Consider the following 17,106-nt stretch of genomic DNA (forward strand, 5'->3'; position numbering starts at 1 on the left):
TCTTCCTTCCGGACTTGTCGTCTCCTTACCAGTCACTGCCGTCAAGTGCCCGAGGCAGGGAGGAGCTGGTCATTGCATGGGGCATAAATTAGATGTCGGGGCCCCCGCATCCCTCCCCGGAACTTCAGACGCTGTGCCTACGAAGAGGCACCCCTCGTTCAAGTTGGGGCTCCACGCTCACCTCATTCGCCTTCCCTTGCAGTTCCCATTTGCAGCTCGCTCGCAGAGAGCGCTGCAAGACTTGGCGCCAACTGCTTCAGGACTGTAGGCAGAGGGCGGGCATCAGGATTGGGGTTCACTGCGCTTCCCGCATGGCGGAGTGGGGCATCGTGTGACTTTCTGCATCTTGGACGCGGGTGAACATTGGCGTCCAGTGCGGCAATCGCCTTCCCCCCGCAAAACCCCGATCCCGAAGGAGATGACTGAGGCACTGGAGCAGTCTAAGCACTCAAAGGGGCAAGCTACCTCCGAGACATCCTGCGGAGGGGCTCCGAAATTCGGACGAGGATCCCCATACACGCCTGCAGGCCAGAGCGCCTTGTACCTGGCTCCAGCTTCTGGTAGCGTGTCCAGACTCGCCGACATTGCAAAGACCGACTACGCGAGCCCTGGAAAGCGTTCCTGATCAACAACGTCTCGTGTACCAGCTTGTTCTTCGATAACAGAGATGGGAAGGATCGGGCCTCCCGATCAGATCCGAATCCTGGCGGTCGAGGCCAGAGTCTGTCAAGGTGCCCTAGCAAGCTGCGAAGCGAGGCGGCGTCGTGCTCGGTCGGAGCCACCCCCACCTCAAGCTCATGCCACATGGACTGCCGCGTGGAAGACACACCCTTGATCTCACTGATTGCGCCTTCCTAGAAATGGTCATCTAGGATCAGGCGATGGGGTGAATTCACGCTATCGTACTGCGCCTCATATATACACGCAATTGGGGACTGATGGTACACAAGATCAAGGTATGAATTGGTATTGAGCCTTGAGACTCGTTCGAGATGTCGTGACGTTACTGTTCTTTGTGCTCTCACCCCTGTCTGGGAATCTCTAGAGAGCCGCTCCTTTTCGCCCTCTCCGCACGCCCTAGCCTTATGACAATGCAGCCCTGATGCTTCTCCTCTGCTCTTCGCTGAGGCGCGATGGCAGTTCCACCTTCCACTCCACGACCAGATCGCCCTTCCGAGCTCCGCCGCTCTTGCTGATTGGCATCCCTTCCCCAGCCACCCTGGTCGTCTTGCCATTCTCTATGCTCGTTCTACCAGGTCCTGCAGCTGGCAAGGGAACGTTGATGGTCCTGCCGTCGAGGGTACTGATTCGCTTGGTGCTACCTCCCTTGGGTGGGTCGAGGGCGTCGAGGAGGGAGATTGTTTGTGTGGAATGCAAATCGTCTCCCTCTCTTCTGAAGGTAGCGTGGGGCTTTTGCTCGATGACAAACACCAGATCTTGAGCCGGGCCACTAGGCTGCTCGCTACCTTTGCCTGCGAATCTGACCTTGGTGCCTGGCTTCCAACCCGGCTTGATGTCCACCTCGATGACATTGTCTTCCATCATTCCGCTTGCCGTCTTTCTGCTGATCTTCATCTTCTTCTTGGCGCCCTTGTAGAGGTCTTCGAGAGCTACCGGTAATGATTTCTCCCAGTCTGCTGGTTTTGGAGCCGGTGATCCGCCCGGGCTGGAAGGACCGCCTTCACCCATGCCAAAGCCTCCTGGCATGCCTCCACCCATTGAGAAGCCGGGCATACCACCCATGCCGCCCATGCCTCCCATACCGCCCATACCTGGCATACCGCCGCCTGCGCGGGAGCGTGATCCACCGCCACCGCCCATGCCTCCGAACCCTCCCATGCCACCGAAGGGATCGCCTTTTCCTCCACCGCCCATTGCTCCGAAGATGGATTCGAAGATGGCGTTCGGGTCGCTAGGGCTAAAGCCACCAGGTCCACTTGAAGAGAAGCTGAAGCCTGGACCACCTGCTCCTCCCGGGAAGCCTCCCATACCACCAGGGAAGCCTCCTGCGCCCCCGGGGGCCGGACCAGCTCCCCCTCCCTTGAGACCGTCTTCGCCGTACGTATCGTAGATTGTACGCTTGTTCTTGTCGCTGAGAACCTCGAATGCCTCGCCTACTTCTTGGAACTTCTTCTTGAACTCCTCGCCCTTGTCCTTGTTGCGATCTGGGTGGTACTTCAGAGCTGCCTTCTTGTACGCCTTTTTGATATCATCATCGGATGCCCCCTTGTCTACGCCGAGGATCTGTAGCATGCAGGAGAGAGGTCAAGAGGTCAGCTTCGCGATCGGGTGCTAGGTAATGCGATGGCGTTCGTGTCTATGATCAAGTTCGCAGACTCACCTTGTAGTAGTCCTTTCCGGCCATGTCGTCTGTGCGCTTCTCTTTGCTGTGTCGCTGCGAGCCAGAAGAAGAAGAAGAAGAAGGAAAAGGTCTCTTCCTTTGTGCTGGAATGGTGAAAGCAGTATGTCAGGGGGAGTGATGGATGTTGAGAAGGATATACTTCAAGTGGATGAAGGCTCACGTACTTGTGAGAAGGCGGGGTAATGCGGGCGGGTCGAGGTCATGGCGCTGAGGATTCCCTCGGCTTCTACTCGCATCTCGGAACGTCTGGCAGGGTGGAGGCGTCAAGCCACGGAACAGTGCGATTTCAAACTCCGCACATGAGATAGATATAATCTCCATGGCATCCTACGTTCATTCGGTCTAATTCGTTCCTCCAAAGACCAACCCACACTTAGAGATGACCACACCCGACTTCACAGACAAAGCCGCATCATCCATCAACACTGCAGTACAGCTCGCAAAGGACTACAGCCATCCTCATGTGGTGCCTGCCCACATAGCCCTTGCTCTGCTCACCGAGAGCAGTGGGCCAGCGGCATCGTCCTCACGGCCCGCTACGCCAAGCGGAGCTAGCGCCAACGATTCGCTCTTCAAGAGTGTACTGTCCAAGGCTGGTGTCACGCCAAGCAAGGTAGAGGATGCCCTCCGAGCGACGTTGCGCAAGACACCTCAGCAGAATCCACCTCCCACAGACCTATCCTTCAATGGAGCAGCAGCTAAAGTCATCAAGAAGGCATCCGAGATCAAGGCCACCCAGCACGACAACTTCGTAGCTCAGGATCATCTGTTGCTTGCGCTGATTCAGGACCCAACAATCGAGGCGCTCCTTAAGACACATGGACTGGCCAACACACAGCTACTGGTCACAGCAATCAACCAGGCCAGAGGAAACAGGAGGGTCGATACTAAGACGGAAGGCGAGTTTGACGCCCTCAACAAATATTGCGTCGACCTTACAGCACTCGCAGCAGACGGCAAGATCGACCCGGTCATTGGAAGAGATGAAGAGATTCGCCGCATTGCCCGCATCCTAAGTCGTAGGACCAAGAACAATTGCGCACTCATCGGCGAGCCGGGAGTGGGAAAGACAGCAGTGGCGGAAGGACTGGCTATGAGAATCGTAGACCGAGATGTACCGCCGTCTCTCATCGCGCGACTGCTGTCACTAGACACAGGAGCTCTCATGGCCGGTGCCAAGTACAAAGGAGAGTACGAGGAACGAGTCAAGGCCGTGCTGGACGAGATTGAAAAGTCGCAGGACGCCGGTACTGGCATCATCCTCTTCGTCGATGAGGCACATCTCCTCATGAGCGGCAGAGGTGGAGACTCTGGGATGGACGCAGCCAACCTCATCAAGCCAGCATTGGCTCGCGGCAAACTCCGCATGATTGCCGCTACCACGACCAAGGAGTACCGAGAGTACATAGAGAAGGACCCTGCTTTTGAGCGACGATTCTCACTGGTACAAGTCGCAGAGCCTACCGTCGACCAGTGCATTTCCATCTTGCGAGGCATCAAGGAGAAGCTAGAGAACCATCACGGTGCGACGATCAAGGATTCGGCCCTCGTCGCAGCCGCTCGCCTCGCAAAGCGATATCTATCTCAACGACGACTACCCGATGCCGCGATTGATCTTGTTGACGAAGCCAGTGCAGATGTTTCGGTCACAAGCGAGACCGTACCCGCACAAATCGATGCTCTTCAGAGACGCAAGGTTGAGCTCGAGGTCGCCATCCATGCCCTCGCAAGAGAAGCAAAGAAGGACCCGGCGTCCAAGGAAGCTCTTGAAGCTGCTCGCAAGGACCTCAGTGAGCTACAAGAGACCCTTGCTCCAGCGCTTGCTCAATGGGAAAGCAAGCGCGCTAAAGGAGACGAGCTGAACAATGCCAAGCGCAGACTCGACGAGCTCAAGGCCAAGGCTGAGGCTGCTGAGCGACGCTACGATCTGCAGACCGCTGCTGATATTCGATACGGTGCTATTCCCGATCTCGAGCACCGCATTGCTGTCCTCGAGGACGAAGAGAGGAAACGTCACGAATCTGGAGAGGATGAGGGGCAGAACGTCGTCGGCGCCGAGCAGATCGCTACCATCGTCGCGAGGTGGACTGGTATCCCTGTCACCAAGATCACCGAAGGCGAGCTGCAAAAGCTTTTGAAGCTCGAGAAGCTCTTGAGGAAGGAAGTCATCGGTCAGCCCGAAGCGGTCAAGGCTGTTGCCGATGCTGTCCGACTGTCGCGCTCAGGTCTGAGCGACCCCGGAAAGCCCATCTCCTTCCTGTTCGCTGGACCGTCGGGCACTGGTAAGACACTTACGGCCAAGGCTTTGGCTAAGCTCCTCTTCGATGACGAGTCGGCCATGCTCCGCATTGATGCTAGCGAGTACAGCGAGAAGCACTCCGTCTCAAGACTCATCGGAGCTGCCCCTGGCTATGTCGGCTACGAGAGCGGTGGGCAACTCACCGAGAAGGTTCGACGCAGGCCCTTCTCCGTCATCCTCGTAGATGAGCTCGAAAAGGCATCTCGAGAGTTTGTTCAGATTTGGCTGCAAGTCCTCGACGACGGTAGGCTGACTGATGGACAAGGTCGCCTAGTCTCCTTCAAGGACACGGTCATAATCTTCACGTCCAACCTCGGAGCCCAGTACATCAACGATTCAAGCGCGGACGCTCTCACGCCCGAGACAATCAGCCTCGTCAATGCTTCTCTGGCTGCTGCCCTCCCTCCCGAGTTCAGGAACCGACTGTCTGCAAGTGTCATCTTTGGCAAGCTCACCAGAAACGACATCAAGGCCATCGTCGGCGCGAGGATCCGTGAGGTTCAGCAGCGACTGCGCGCCAACGGCAGAAGGATCACCGTCGACGTCGACGAAGAGGCCATGGCTTATCTTGCCGAGCGAGGCTATGACCCTGCAATGGGAGCGCGTCCCCTGGCCCGTGTCATTCAGAACGAGCTGCTCTCGCCACTTTCAATCCTGCTCCTCAAGGGCGGGATCCTCGACAATGAGGTTGCTCGGGTCACCTATGACTCGGCTAAGATGAAGATCCTTGTGCTGCCCAACCACGAGGTCACTGAGATGGATGCTGACATGGACGACGAAGACGAGTACGAGATGGATATGGAAGACCAGGATATGAAGGTGGAGCCTCTTGACTGAAACCCACGAGTTCCACGCAACGGAGGACGTAGACCGAAAGTAGCATGATACCCACTGTAAATCGCAAAGCAAAATCGTTATCAGATCGAAAAGTAGAAAATAAAATCGAAAAGTCACCTTGAACCAGACCTGTTGCCTTTAGATGTGATCGCAGCTCGCTTGAGTGAGCGTGAGATATAGATATCTCCCAAAAGGCCCAATCGTGTAGAACGTCGTAGTAGTGAATCATTGAAACGAGAGCTGAGGGTACAAGTACAATATAGAACAGGGCATGGAAGCAAGGGACGTCTTTGACTGGCGACCTCCTCAGGAGAACAGGCAGAGATTACGGGGCCAAGGGGATGTTCATCGGAAGGTGGAGCGCCTCCTGGCTGACATGAGGGATGACCTCAGCGGATTCGCTCGAAGAAGGACGAGCGACCAAGGAAGACGACTGTGAAGTCCGTGAGCTGGTGGGAGCAACAGAGAGACCAAGAAAAGGTTCAATGAGGCATTCATCGACTGGGCTCTTTGGTTCATCTCTTGCCCCACGCTAATACTCACCCATTCTCCCGTCTCCAGCCATACGCGCACCAGATTGCGCAAGTCCTTATTGGGGATTCTCCTCAGCGAGGGTGTGAGACCAGTGTTGCGCTTGATCCCAGACAGGGCCATGGAGATGAGGAAGGTGTCGAAGAGGAGGTGCGTTAGTCGCCCGAGACCGAACATTGTGAGAGAGGTGTACGAGTGGGGTGGAGGAGCGCAGCTGGAGCGGCGTGAGGAGGTGGAGAAGCGTGGGGCTTCGGAGCTCAGTGACTCTGACCTGTTGGCTGTGTGTGATGCGGCAGTCTCTACGATGATCGTCTGACTCAGGCGAAGGATGGTGAGATGGTACTGACCAGTGTGTTGGGCTCAGGACGCAGGCACAGGCGCACCACCCCGCCGTCTGGCGGGCATTTTGGCCTCGCGGTTGAGCCAAGCGATTTTCAAGGCGGAACCAGAGGCGCGACCAGTGCTTCTCTTCCGAGCGTGTCCCCGTACGCCCTTGGCGAGCAGCATACACTCACTCGCAGTCTACCTTGCGCTCTAAGCCAGCGAGCTTTTGACGGCTCGTCTAAGCTTGTACCACCGAGGACGTGATGAACCAGTCCTTCCTGAACCCCTTTTCCACCCCCTCGATACCCGAATCCGTACACCAAGTCCTCGGCCCGCGGACAGAAGTACAATGCCACTGCGCCCGCTTCAACCCCCGAGGTCTCTTTGCGGGACAGTACATTGCATCTGCTCGCTCAGACTGGGCCGTTGCCATCTACGATGTCGAGACACAAGGAATGATCAGGCTGTTGCAAGGACATGTCAAGCCTGTGACAGCGATTGCATGGAGCGATTCTGGCAGGTTTTTAGCTAGCGCTAGCGCGGATTGGAATGTGGTGCTGTGGGATCTGAAGAGCCAGCCGGCTAGGAGGGTACGCACGATGCGATTCGATGGGCCCGTGGCTTCCATCGACTTCGCACCGAGGTGTAGGTGAGTACAAAGTACAATCAACGGTCCTGCGATGAGAACGGATCTGACCACACCTTCCTTCCATTGACATTTGGCAGCAAAGTATTGGTGGTCACTCTAGAGTCTCAGCAGGCCATTGTAGTTGACCTGAGAAGGAGGAGGAGAGCCAGTAGAGGCCTCACGCAGGTCAATGGCATCAATGGTGACCATACAAACGGCGTCACCCACGACAACCTGCCCTCTTCGTCTAAGCCTGTATACGATCCCTGGCAGACAGTAGAAGTGCGCATGGATTTGGGCGAGATTTTTGAGCAGGACAGGACAGCGAAAGAAGAGGAGGTAGGTGAAAGTACCAGCGCAGACATGTGAGTCATGTACAGGAGTCACGGAAATTCACCTTCGCCGCTCACGACCGAAAGTCTGGCCCACCCTTCACAGTCACTCGTCAGCACTTCCACCGATTACGACGACCAAGTTCCATCCTCTGGGCGCGTACGTCTTCGCAGGCACATCTCGCGGCGAGATCCTCGTCTTCTCCCTGCTGCACAAGGGACGACTCGTCTCTCGCTTCAATGCCTCTGGAGCATCAGCGATTAAAGAAATTGCATTCGACAAGTCCGGGAGAAGCCTCGTTGTCAATTCAAACGATCGCAGTATCCGCATCGTCTCCATTAGCATCTCGGCGCAGGCCGCGGACGTGCCTCAGATCAGTATGCAGGTGATTCACCGCTTTCAAGACTTGGTCAATCGCACCCCTTGGAATGGCATCGGCTTCAGTGGCGATGGCGAGTACGTCTACGCTGGTGCAGCCCACAAGGCTGCACACAACGTGTACGTATGGGACCGCGGAGCTGGTGCACTCGACAAGATTCTCGAAGGTCCCAAGGAACCCCTCGTCGATGCGGACTGGCATCCCACCCGCCCTTTGCTCCTCTCGGTGAGCCTTTCTGGCTCGATCAATATCTGGTTCACGCCCAACGCCGAGAATTGGTCCGCCTATGCGCCGGGATTCGAAGAGCTCGAGGAGAACATTGTGTACCAGGAAGGAGAAGAAGAGTTCGATCTAGAGGACGAGGATGAGGTCAGTCGTCGGAAGAGGGACGAAGAAGAAGTGGATGTGGATGTGCTTAGCGTGGGCCCATTGCCTGGAGCGTCGGGGGTGAAGCCGGCAGAGCAAATAGTGCACCCCAAGGCTGCAGGGCTGGACCCTCGACCGTCGCCCAACGAAGAAGGAAAGGAGTGGGAGTATGAATGGGAAGATGACCCAGAGAGACTGCAAGAAGACTTCGCTTTGTACGTCAATCTCGAAGACGAAGATTTGGACGAGGACGCTCTAGGCGATATGGATGGGCACTAGGCACTAGCTCCAACCAATGCAAAGTCATCTTCTCCGCTGGCATGTCATGCTGATGCTGAGAAGTAGTCTATCTGCTAGAAGTTTGCAATTTCATGGAGTCGTCTATGTACCGACGATGGTAACCTTCTTTGAGCACAGCATATGTGGAGCTCCATCCTCGTCAAAAGGCTCGCCGGAAGCTGTGTAGCCAAGTCGCTCGTAGAACTATCGATATCCGGTCGTGCGCCATCGAGGATAAGTGCATGTCAGCATACAGCAATCGCTATGCCTTCACTCTCGCCTACTCACCTTGATGACCTGCATCTGCGAGTGAAGCTTCATCCCCACCTCCACCTGCTCTCCCTTGCTCAAATTGGCTGCAAGGATGCTCCGAATCCACTTCTCCGAGTCTACCACGAGCTTCGCCCCCAGCTTCTTACCTCGTACCTCTTTCCGTGCGGCTAGCCTGCCTAGCTTGGCCTGCCCAGCAGAGACAAAGGACCGCGTGAGCTCCTCGGTCGTCTGCGCTCTTCCCAGCGGCAGACCTTCCTCCGTAGAGCGAGTTGCGATGGCCTCTTTACTGCTCTCCAGAACAGGTCCGGTGGGATAGGGTACCCAACGAAGCGTGCCGAGACCTTGAGAGGGGTTGGCAGTGTCGATGAGGAGAAAGTGGGCACAGATGGCGTCGTTCTCGTCCAGCTCGTCCTGCACGTCGAAGCCTTGCTCGGCAATGAAGACGTCCATTCTAATGCTGGCCGCCTCGCGCAGGTGGTGCGGTGTTGTGCATAGAATCACCTCGTACGAAGAAGAGAAGGAGGAAGGAGGCTGGGTGGACATTTTGAGTGGCTCTCAAGAGATGTATCACAGGACTGAAAAGGGACTCTGCGAATAGTTGGGAAGGATCAATGGTCATCCAGGGTGGCAGCGGGAAGAAGTGATCGGTAGTCTAGTGCGCACGTCCTTCGATCGGATCTCGGCTTCTTGTCCGATGCGCCGAGTGAGACGAGCCGATGCAGTTGGATGCCCGATTGCTGCCAGGGCCCAAGGAATATTTGCCCGCCGCATCGGCACAGCACAAGGCCTCAGCAAGGTGACAAACCCCCCTTTCTCCTGTTCCCATCGAGTAGTCTATCACATAGAATCCATCCTCGGAGGCACCCATTCATCAGATTCTCCGCAGCGTGACCTCTCCAGCGACGGAAGCCAGTCCCTCGCCCTCGGAACGATCTGCACTTTCGCAGCATGGCGACTCGAGCTGCAAGCACAGGCGAGCGGCAACCACTGCTGTCTCAGGCACGACCCTCCGACGTCGATGAGGTCAATGGCGATGGCAGGGGCCTGTACCACTCTGCAGATGCTCGAGATGAGCAGAGTCAGCCCTTACTGGGGAATGGTCAAGCGCATCAAGCTGAAGAGACAGGACAGGCTGATCGGCCGCCTGCGACACCGCTTCCTAAGCTGCAGATCTTCATCGTGTGCAGTGAGTAGTCACCGAGGTTGAAATGTTGGCCACGAGCTCAAGGCTCCTCTTCTGCCCTTTTCTCTCCAGTCATGAGGCTTTCCGAGCCTATGTCATTTCTGTTCATCTTCCCCTTCATCAATGAGCAGCTACATGATGCCTTGCCAGATGTGCCAGTCGCCGAGCTCGGGTACTACGTTGGTCTCATCGAGTCTTGCTTTGCCATCATCCAAGTCTGCACGGTACTCTTCTGGGGACGACTCAGTGATCGGATCGGACGCAGACCTGTGCTACTCATCGGCATGGCTGGAACGGTTGTCTCAGTCAACGCGTTTGGTCTGGCCAAGTCCTTCCCGGCAATGATTGCCGCTCGATGCATCAGCGGCCTATTCAATGCTAATGTCAGTGTACTCAAGTCTGTCCTTGGAGAATTGACCGACTCGACCAACAATGCTAGAGCTTTCTCCCTTCTGCCTATCATGTACGGGTGCGGAGCGATCATTGGTCCCTGGCTCGGCGGCAGCTTCTCACACCCAGTCGAGTCCTTCCCCTCCATCTTCGGAGGATCCTCTTTCCTCGCAAAGTACCCGTACTACCTCCCTTGCGGTATGTCGTCGCTCTACATCCTCTTCGCCATGGTGATCGGATTCCTCTACCTTGAGGAAACGCTACCTTCCAAGAGACGGCAGCACAAGGTTCATGCGCTGAGGCAAGAAGCCGAGACCACTGACGGTCAGACCGCTCGCCAAGATACCGAAGAGGCTGATGCAATCGAACAGACGACCGAGGAATCCAAGCCACCATCTGTGAGGTCTCTTCTCACGACTCAGGTCCTCTCCATCATTACTACCCAGACGTTCCTCAATCTTCAGAACATTTGCTTTACGTCTCTCCTGCCACTCTTCTGTTTCGAGCAGGTCAAGTATGGAGGTGTGGGATTCGAGCGCTCGGATATCGGACACCTACTAGCTACGAATGGTGTACTTGCCATTATTACACAGGCAGTCTTGTTTCCTTGGACGGAAAAAAGACTAGGTGGCCCCCTCAACGTGTACAGAGTAGCCCTCCTCCTCTACTTGCCTTCCTTCCTCGTCTTTCCCGTAGCCCATGTAGTGGCGGAGCACTTTGGATACAAGGCGACCTGGATGACTTTCGCCGTGGGCATTGCCTTCAAAGCCATGTCTGGGATGTCCATCGGTGAGTGCTCTGTCCTTTTACAACAAAGAGCGCATGTCACCTCACCACTGACACTTCTGCTTGCCCATCGCTCACATCTTCAACCATCTCAGTATGTGCTACCCTCTTAGTCAATAATGTTGCCCCCTCTCGCAACTCTCTGGGCGCCCTCAATGGCCTCAGCCAGACTTTCGGCAGCCTCAGTCGCGCCGTTGGCCCCACAATGTCCACGAGCCTCTTTGCCTTTTCGACAACGCACAAAGGATTTGGGCAGCTAGTATGGGCGGTGATGATTGCCATTGCCACGACGGCGTGGTTGTTGAGCTTCCGCATTGCGCGAAGCGCTAATAGACCTGCTTGGGCTGATAGATAGACTGGACACTGTGCTGTGAAGAGCAAGTAGACCATGCTAGGTGGCAGTGGATGCTCGGTCACGACACTGTAGAATGTAGATCATCGACGTGTAAATAGATGGTGCGATACATTACTCGAGAGAAGCTGACTTGAAGTGAAATGTAGAGCACACTGGCTTCGCCGTCTTTCTATACCTCTCACCTAGTCCCCACAGCCAGTCAACCGATTCTTTGGCCAAGCACCGTACAGCTCTGTAGGCCAGACCGTCACATTTGGGTTCAAGTACATGCCCGGATGATTGTTGATATATTCTGCCGTCGGGTGATCCGGCGGGTCGCAGCTAATCCGGTCCATGGGCGCATTATCAGATTGATACACCCGCACGTGATCCACACGCAACGTGGCTGGGAATTGAAGAGTCGGGTACCGAATCGTTTCAAAACCATCGCTCATTCCCAGGTTGAGAATGATCTGCATGGGCTCCCTGGGGATCAATCGTTGGCCAATATCGAGCGCACGTCTAGGTCCGAAAGCGCTGGCAGGTACAGTCCAGGACATTTTACCGTCAATGAACCAGGTGACTGAGCCTTTACCCGTCCCTTCCCAATCCGGTTCGTAGTGCAGACCATACTTGATTACCCGAGGTTGGTCCGCTAGCTCGTACCCGTCGTCGGGAATGTTGGTAATGGCACTGACGGACTCCTGGTAGCGTCCGCCGGTGTAGGTGTTGAAGACGGTCTTGTGTCTGTCGCCAAAGGAGGCGACGGATTCGTCCCAGTTCCAGTGATCGTCGAAGGGAGCGCATTGCAGGGACTGGCTTCCTCCTCCTACACCATTTGACGTCTGGGCTTCTAGTATGTCGATCTCGGGTGCACCACGGCCGACATTGTGGGAGGGACCCGGGTGATCCTCGCCTGGACAAGTGCAGGCTGACATTCGTTGCCCAGGCAAGTAACTCACCCACTTCTTGTTCCCTACAATGGCATCAGGGCCAGTTCCATTGAGGAAGGTCTGGTTGGGGAGGATGCCCGTGTCGCATCTGTCGTAGCTGTACGGCCACACCCCATCCGTCGTTCCTGGGTAGCCTCCACGGCCCAGATTGCCCAGAAGCCACATGCCAGGCCACCAGCCTTCGGTAGAGGGTCCTCCGGGGAGAATAGCCGCCGCCTCGATGTACCCTCCTTGAAAACAGAATTTGTTCCACGATTGCAACATCCCCGAGCGGAACCAGAGGTCGTGATTGATCTTTTCCTCCATGGTAATCTGGAGGAACCCGCCAGTAGTGTTGACATTCTCTGGCGAGTACCACTCCTTGTCACCCGTGACGCCATACCAGATATCGACGGCGGTCCAGAAAGGGTCATCTCCGGGCCAGAAGGTCCGACCTTCGACGTTGAACTCGTCTGAGAAGACAAGATGGTGACTCTCCTTTGTAAGCGGGTGGGTCCAGCTACGCGCCTGCTCTGGCGTATCAGGGTCAATCAAAGATCTTAGGTTCTCGAAGAGGGGTCGTTGTCCAGTACCATTCGCTCCGCCTAGACCGAAACCGACGACGAGGGGAGGAGGCTGACCGATGTAGAGGAACCAGCTGACGACAGGGTAGCCACAGAGGACCATGATCATGGCCATTGCCAGAAAGATGATGCTGAAACCATCAAAGCATCGCCGTCCAAAGCGCATCCTTCCGGACTTCTCGCAGTCATCAGGCCTGTGGAGCTCATCATCATCTTCTGGGCCCACGTCGTTGTACTGATCAAATAGCTCAGTAGCAATGCCGCCGGGTAGAGGGCGGACTTTGGGCACGGAGTAGGTATGCGAGGCTTCTGTACTCGCGTGGGCAGTAGTGGATCTTGTCTCGGCCCGTGGTGCTGCAAAGTCCCGAGTAATGACCGGGTACTCTGCTTTGCACTCATCCGTCGGCGAAGACGATATTACGCCTGAGTTTTGAGGGACAGGTGCAAATGACGGCTGTTTCTGGAGGGAGTCGCCAGACTGACCCTCACACTCTAAAGGATGCGCGGTAGCTTCCTGCTCGCTCACAGCCGGCACATCGATCGAATCGGCAGCTTGACTCTCGACATCCGGGGGCGTAACAATGACAGTGACGGGAGTGGTAGTACCTTCTGTCCTAGCCTCATCAGGAGATTCTACAGGGGTAGAGGGAGCATCCTGCTGCTCAGCGTCTAACGTCATCTCGCACGAGGCGTTGGGCTACATTGTTGACAATCGGTGGCGCGCGAAGGTCAACGGAGATGGAGTTGAGGTGGACGAAGATGGGCAGCAACAGTAGGAGCAGCGTCACCGTCCCGAAGCTAAATGGAGCGGTCAGCATGAGAAGGACCGGAAATAGGCAAGAGAGGAGCATGAAAGAGCCCAAGTGGTTGTCAATATCCCGGGTAGCCCGGAGCAATCTGTACCTGGGCCGAAATGGTCCGGTACCTGATCAGAATGAAATTTCTCGGTGCCTTGCTCGCACAGCCGGGAGATTTTCACTGAAGCTTTACTTATGAGAACGTATCAAATTTTGTACAGCATCGACAATGATGCTTTCCCAGCAATACAACAGCTACGCAATTCCCTAACTATCTATGACCTATCCGCCTCCTCCGTACCTGCCTCCTTCCGCTCCAGCGCTGCATTCTCAGATGCGTTGCCTTCTTCCATCTGTGCAGGCGTCACACCCGCGTCCCTCTCTGCGAGGCCAACGGTCGCCTCTGCTTGGGCTGCTGAGCCATCAGTGACGGCGCCATCCTTCGAGCCCAGTTCCAGAGCATTCTTCTCCTTCTCAGCATCGGCAGCAGTCACATTCTTCCTTTGCATACTGTAGCCTTTCACTCCCAGGCTGCATAGGAAGCCCACGGCGATGATAGGCGCGAGAATGATGAAGTTGAGGTGGAGAGCCTGTCCATATTCGTATGTGACTTCTGATGCCAAGGCAGGAGGCTGCAAGTTCTTCAAGCCCTGAATGTCTTGTGACGGATCAGCAGGAACTGTATAGCCTGGGATAGTGCCGGTGAGGGTGGTGACACGCGATGTAAAGATTGACTGGGATACAGCAATTCCGACGGCGCCGGACATGGTTCGCATCAGAGCGAGGGTGGTGGTGCTCGAAGGCATCTCCGAATGAGGCATGGCGCTCATCAGACCAAGCAAGGGTACCTGGAAGAGGCACCCGTAGCCAAGAGCAGCTAGTGTAGAGGTGCCCGAGACGATAGCCAGGGTAGAATTGCCGCCAATCGCGGTCATCGCCGAATATCCAATGATTGAGAATGTCCAACCCCACCAGTACACAGGACGCCAGCGCCCAAGTTTGACCACTGCGACACCGGAGACCAGGGACGCGATACTACCGATCAAGGCATAGGGCAGCATGTAGACTCCACTCAAGAGGGCGCTGGATCCCAGAACCGCCTGGAAGAAGATGGGGAGCTGGTAGGTGTAGCTGAAGAAGACGAAGCCATGGATGAAGACAGTCACCAGGATGAGGCCAGTAGTTCGTGTCTTGAAGATTCGGGGAGGCAGAATGGGCCTGACGCGCGGCAAATGTCTCTCGACGTAGAAGGACCAGCCAACGGCGACAGGGAACAAGAGCCCTCCTACTACAATCAGAGCAATGGTTACAGCCTGGTCAAAGCCTTGTGTCTCAGCTTCAGTGAAGCCGAAGATGAAGATGATGATAGCGGCTACCAGGAGGACATAGCCGATGAAATCAAACTCGTGCACCATGTCACGCCACGGCCGCTTTGGCGTGGGGTTGAGCTTGAGGAAGAAGAAGACGATGGCAGCAGCGATCACGCCCACTGGCAGATTGATCAAGAAGCACCATCTCCAGGAAAGAGCAGTGTATTCCGTCAAGGCGCCACCGATCAAAGGGCCAATGACAGAGGAGATTCCCCACACTGCTCCGAAGAGACCCTGGAAAGCGCCCCTCTTCTCCAGAGGCACAATGTCGCTCGTCGTCACCTGTACAAGTCCGATGATTCCACCACCACCAAGACCTTGAATAGCCCTGGATACACAGATCCAAGTTGGGTTCTGAGCTGCACCACATAGAGCCGATCCGATGAGGAAGAGGGCAATGGCGGAAAAGAAGAGTGGCTTGCGCCCGACGAGATTGCTCAGACGGCCATAAAGTGGAACCACGACTGCTGCTGCCATGAGGTAGGCGCTAGCAATCCATGTATAGGCTGCTGCTGAGCCATTGAGATCGCGATTGATCGTTGGCAGGGCGGTAGAGACGATGGTCTGATCCAATGCGGCGAGGGAAACGGAGAGCATGAGACCCAAGAAGACGACGGGCAGATTGTTCTTGGGTATCACCTGCCTCTCCTGTGTGAATCGGTTCACACCTTTGATCCTCCCAGGTTGACCCGATGCAGCTGCTGCAGCGGGAACAGCAGCATTCTCTTCGCCGGTGGGAGTGTTGGATTGACTGTGCTTCGCAGCGACCACGTCACTCCCGGCAGACGAAGGAGAGTGAGCTCGGCTTGTGGGAGTGGGAGTAACTGCGGTGGTAGCTGCTGCTCCATCGCTGCCCTCACCACTGCTACGACTCTGCTGAGGTAGGCTGGGCGCAGCGCTCGTGGACATCCCTAGGGTATAGGTGGTTGACTAGTGCGAAAGAGCGGATGCAATGTCTCTATGTGGCGTGGGTAAACACGTATGACGACTCCGACGAGAGAGGAGGAAGATGTTTGAGAGAGAAATCGATGAGGGGAGATATAAAGGAGGTGGGGCAATGCTCAAGGGTCCACTAATCAATCGCAAGAAGATGGAAGATGAAGGGGAGGAAGTGGTCGAGGGTGAGTCAAGGTCTCGTCGCGAGTCAGGGGAAGCTGGCCATCTCTCAAGTGTCCCTCATGTAAGGTGATCCGCGTCTCCCGTCCTGCGGGACGCTTCCAATTTTGACTCGAGGCACACACCCAGGCCTGAAGCGAAGAGTCAACTTTAGTCCGACCCGACGCCGCCTTGCCATTCGGCGCGATGCCGAAGGGTGGGGGGCCACGCCCGCCTAGACTAAGCGAGGGAGCAGCAACCAAAGCCGAAGGTCCGAAGAGGCAATCAGACGCCTCCAGCCGAACTTCGACCCACCTCTTTCCCACCTTGATCCGCTACCAGGCCCACCCAATCTATCACCCGGCTGATCAGCTTACTGTTTACCGAGTTTGTTTCATCCACAGAGTTGCTGTCCAGTCGTGTCCACAATTTGAGAACGCTATCGAGCCTCCCTCCACACGCCGAAATTTATCAAAGTACCTCAGACCTGTCCCTGTCGGCGATAAGAGCGACAGACTTATTAGGCGAGAAAGTAAGCTTCGCCCCAAGCCCGCCGGCTTGCGAGAAAAACAAACGTGCAAAGTAAGCAGACAAACGACATCGGCAAAAAGTCGGCTTGGAATTCTGGGTAGAGTGGGAAAAGCAAGACAAGGGGTTGGTGGGATGAGTGGAGGACACTGCTGAGGGATGATGTTTGTACAACATTTACACCGAAGCAGCACACTTGTGACAGTGCGAAGTGATACAGAATCCACCTCTTCACGACTGAGCCGATCTCGACGGCCACGGCAGCTCAGCAGAGCATCACAGCTCAAGCCTGCTGTTGTCTCTGCTGATACTGGTGCCATCCGACGGTCGGACCTCCGGCAGCTGAGTTGGCCCCAGCGCCATTACCTCCGCCCGCCGTCCCTGCTGGCGCGGCTGAGCCGACCATCGTAGGCGGGGCAGTCGCATACTCTTCCTCCTGCCCCGAGTAGTACCCACCACCTCCATGATACTGCCCGCTGTGACCTCCCTGGCTACC

The 17,106-nt window shown here is 55.9% G+C and overlaps 8 protein-coding genes across 8 annotated transcripts; 3 read left to right on the forward strand and 5 right to left on the reverse strand.

The window, feature by feature from the left end:
- Positions 1–1,001: 1,001 nt before the first annotated feature.
- BCV69DRAFT_282155 (DnaJ-domain-containing protein) lies at positions 1,002–2,500 on the reverse strand. Its single transcript, XM_025492251.1, has 2 exons — positions 2,342–2,500; positions 1,002–2,244 (listed from the first exon to the last, which is right to left on the reverse strand). The coding sequence occupies exons 1-2, from the start codon at positions 2,363–2,365 to the stop codon at positions 1,084–1,086; spliced, it is 1,185 nt and encodes a 394-aa protein (XP_025348590.1). The 5' UTR covers positions 2,366–2,500; the 3' UTR covers positions 1,002–1,083.
- Positions 2,501–2,717: 217 nt separating this feature from the next.
- Positions 2,718–5,623, forward strand: BCV69DRAFT_282156 (putative heat shock protein HSP104). Its single transcript, XM_025492252.1, has one exon. The coding sequence runs from the start codon at positions 2,742–2,744 to the stop codon at positions 5,496–5,498; it is 2,757 nt and encodes a 918-aa protein (XP_025348591.1). The 5' UTR covers positions 2,718–2,741; the 3' UTR covers positions 5,499–5,623.
- A 264-nt stretch (positions 5,624–5,887) lies between these two features.
- Positions 5,888–6,206, reverse strand: BCV69DRAFT_269119 (hypothetical protein; the record flags this gene model as incomplete). The annotated part of the gene is made up of 2 exons (XM_025490882.1): positions 5,888–5,947; positions 6,042–6,206. 2 exons carry the CDS (start codon positions 6,204–6,206, stop codon positions 5,888–5,890), a joined length of 225 nt encoding a protein of 74 aa, XP_025348592.1.
- A 410-nt stretch (positions 6,207–6,616) lies between these two features.
- On the forward strand, positions 6,617–8,338 carry BCV69DRAFT_298447 (WD40 repeat-like protein; the record flags this gene model as incomplete). Its single annotated transcript, XM_025494219.1, has 3 exons — positions 6,617–7,002; positions 7,080–7,346; positions 7,420–8,338. 3 exons carry the CDS (start codon positions 6,617–6,619, stop codon positions 8,336–8,338), a joined length of 1,572 nt encoding a protein of 523 aa, XP_025348593.1.
- Positions 8,339–8,452: 114 nt separating this feature from the next.
- On the reverse strand, positions 8,453–9,136 carry BCV69DRAFT_236663 (hypothetical protein; the record flags this gene model as incomplete). Its single annotated transcript, XM_025489927.1, has 2 exons — positions 8,453–8,542; positions 8,627–9,136. Coding segments are annotated over 2 exons (600 nt in total), but the record flags the coding sequence as incomplete, so codon positions are not given.
- A 275-nt stretch (positions 9,137–9,411) lies between these two features.
- BCV69DRAFT_258622 (MFS general substrate transporter) lies at positions 9,412–11,476 on the forward strand. Its single transcript, XM_025490647.1, has 3 exons — positions 9,412–9,797; positions 9,867–10,973; positions 11,066–11,476. The coding sequence occupies exons 1-3, from the start codon at positions 9,560–9,562 to the stop codon at positions 11,323–11,325; spliced, it is 1,605 nt and encodes a 534-aa protein (XP_025348595.1). The 5' UTR covers positions 9,412–9,559; the 3' UTR covers positions 11,326–11,476.
- A 31-nt stretch (positions 11,477–11,507) lies between these two features.
- Positions 11,508–13,499, reverse strand: BCV69DRAFT_290032 (beta-glucan synthesis-associated; the record flags this gene model as incomplete). The annotated part of the gene is made up of 2 exons (XM_025493693.1): positions 11,508–13,055; positions 13,101–13,499. The coding sequence occupies 2 exons, from the start codon at positions 13,497–13,499 to the stop codon at positions 11,508–11,510; spliced, it is 1,947 nt and encodes a 648-aa protein (XP_025348596.1).
- Positions 13,500–14,117: 618 nt separating this feature from the next.
- Positions 14,118–15,635, reverse strand: BCV69DRAFT_233673 (MFS general substrate transporter; the record flags this gene model as incomplete). The annotated part of the gene is made up of 1 exon (XM_025489869.1): positions 14,118–15,635. A coding segment is annotated over one exon (1,518 nt), but the record flags the coding sequence as incomplete, so codon positions are not given.
- Positions 15,636–17,106: the final 1,471 nt, after the last annotated feature.

This window comes from Pseudomicrostroma glucosiphilum (genome assembly GCF_003144135.1).
Source record: "Pseudomicrostroma glucosiphilum strain MCA 4718 unplaced genomic scaffold BCV69scaffold_5, whole genome shotgun sequence".
Lineage (NCBI taxonomy): Eukaryota > Fungi > Basidiomycota > Exobasidiomycetes > Microstromatales > Microstromataceae > Microstroma > Microstroma glucosiphilum.

Excerpts from the sequence above, each read along its gene's own strand:
- BCV69DRAFT_282155 (XM_025492251.1), bottom strand. The coding sequence starts at position 2,365 with ATGGCCGGAAAGGACTACTACAAG. Across the intron at positions 2,245-2,341 it reads CCGGAAAGGACTACTACAAG|ATCCTCGGCGTAGACAAGGG; the intron begins GTGAGTCTGCGA and ends TGCATGCTACAG.
- BCV69DRAFT_282156 (XM_025492252.1), top strand. The coding sequence starts at position 2,742 with ATGACCACACCCGACTTCACAGACAAAGCCGCATCATCCATCAACACT.
- BCV69DRAFT_258622 (XM_025490647.1), top strand. The coding sequence starts at position 9,560 with ATGGCGACTCGAGCTGCAAGCACAGGCGAGCGGCAACCACTGCTGTCT. Across the intron at positions 9,798-9,866 it reads GCAGATCTTCATCGTGTGCA|TCATGAGGCTTTCCGAGCCT; the intron begins GTGAGTAGTCAC and ends TTTTCTCTCCAG. Across the intron at positions 10,974-11,065 it reads CATGTCTGGGATGTCCATCG|TATGTGCTACCCTCTTAGTC; the intron begins GTGAGTGCTCTG and ends CAACCATCTCAG.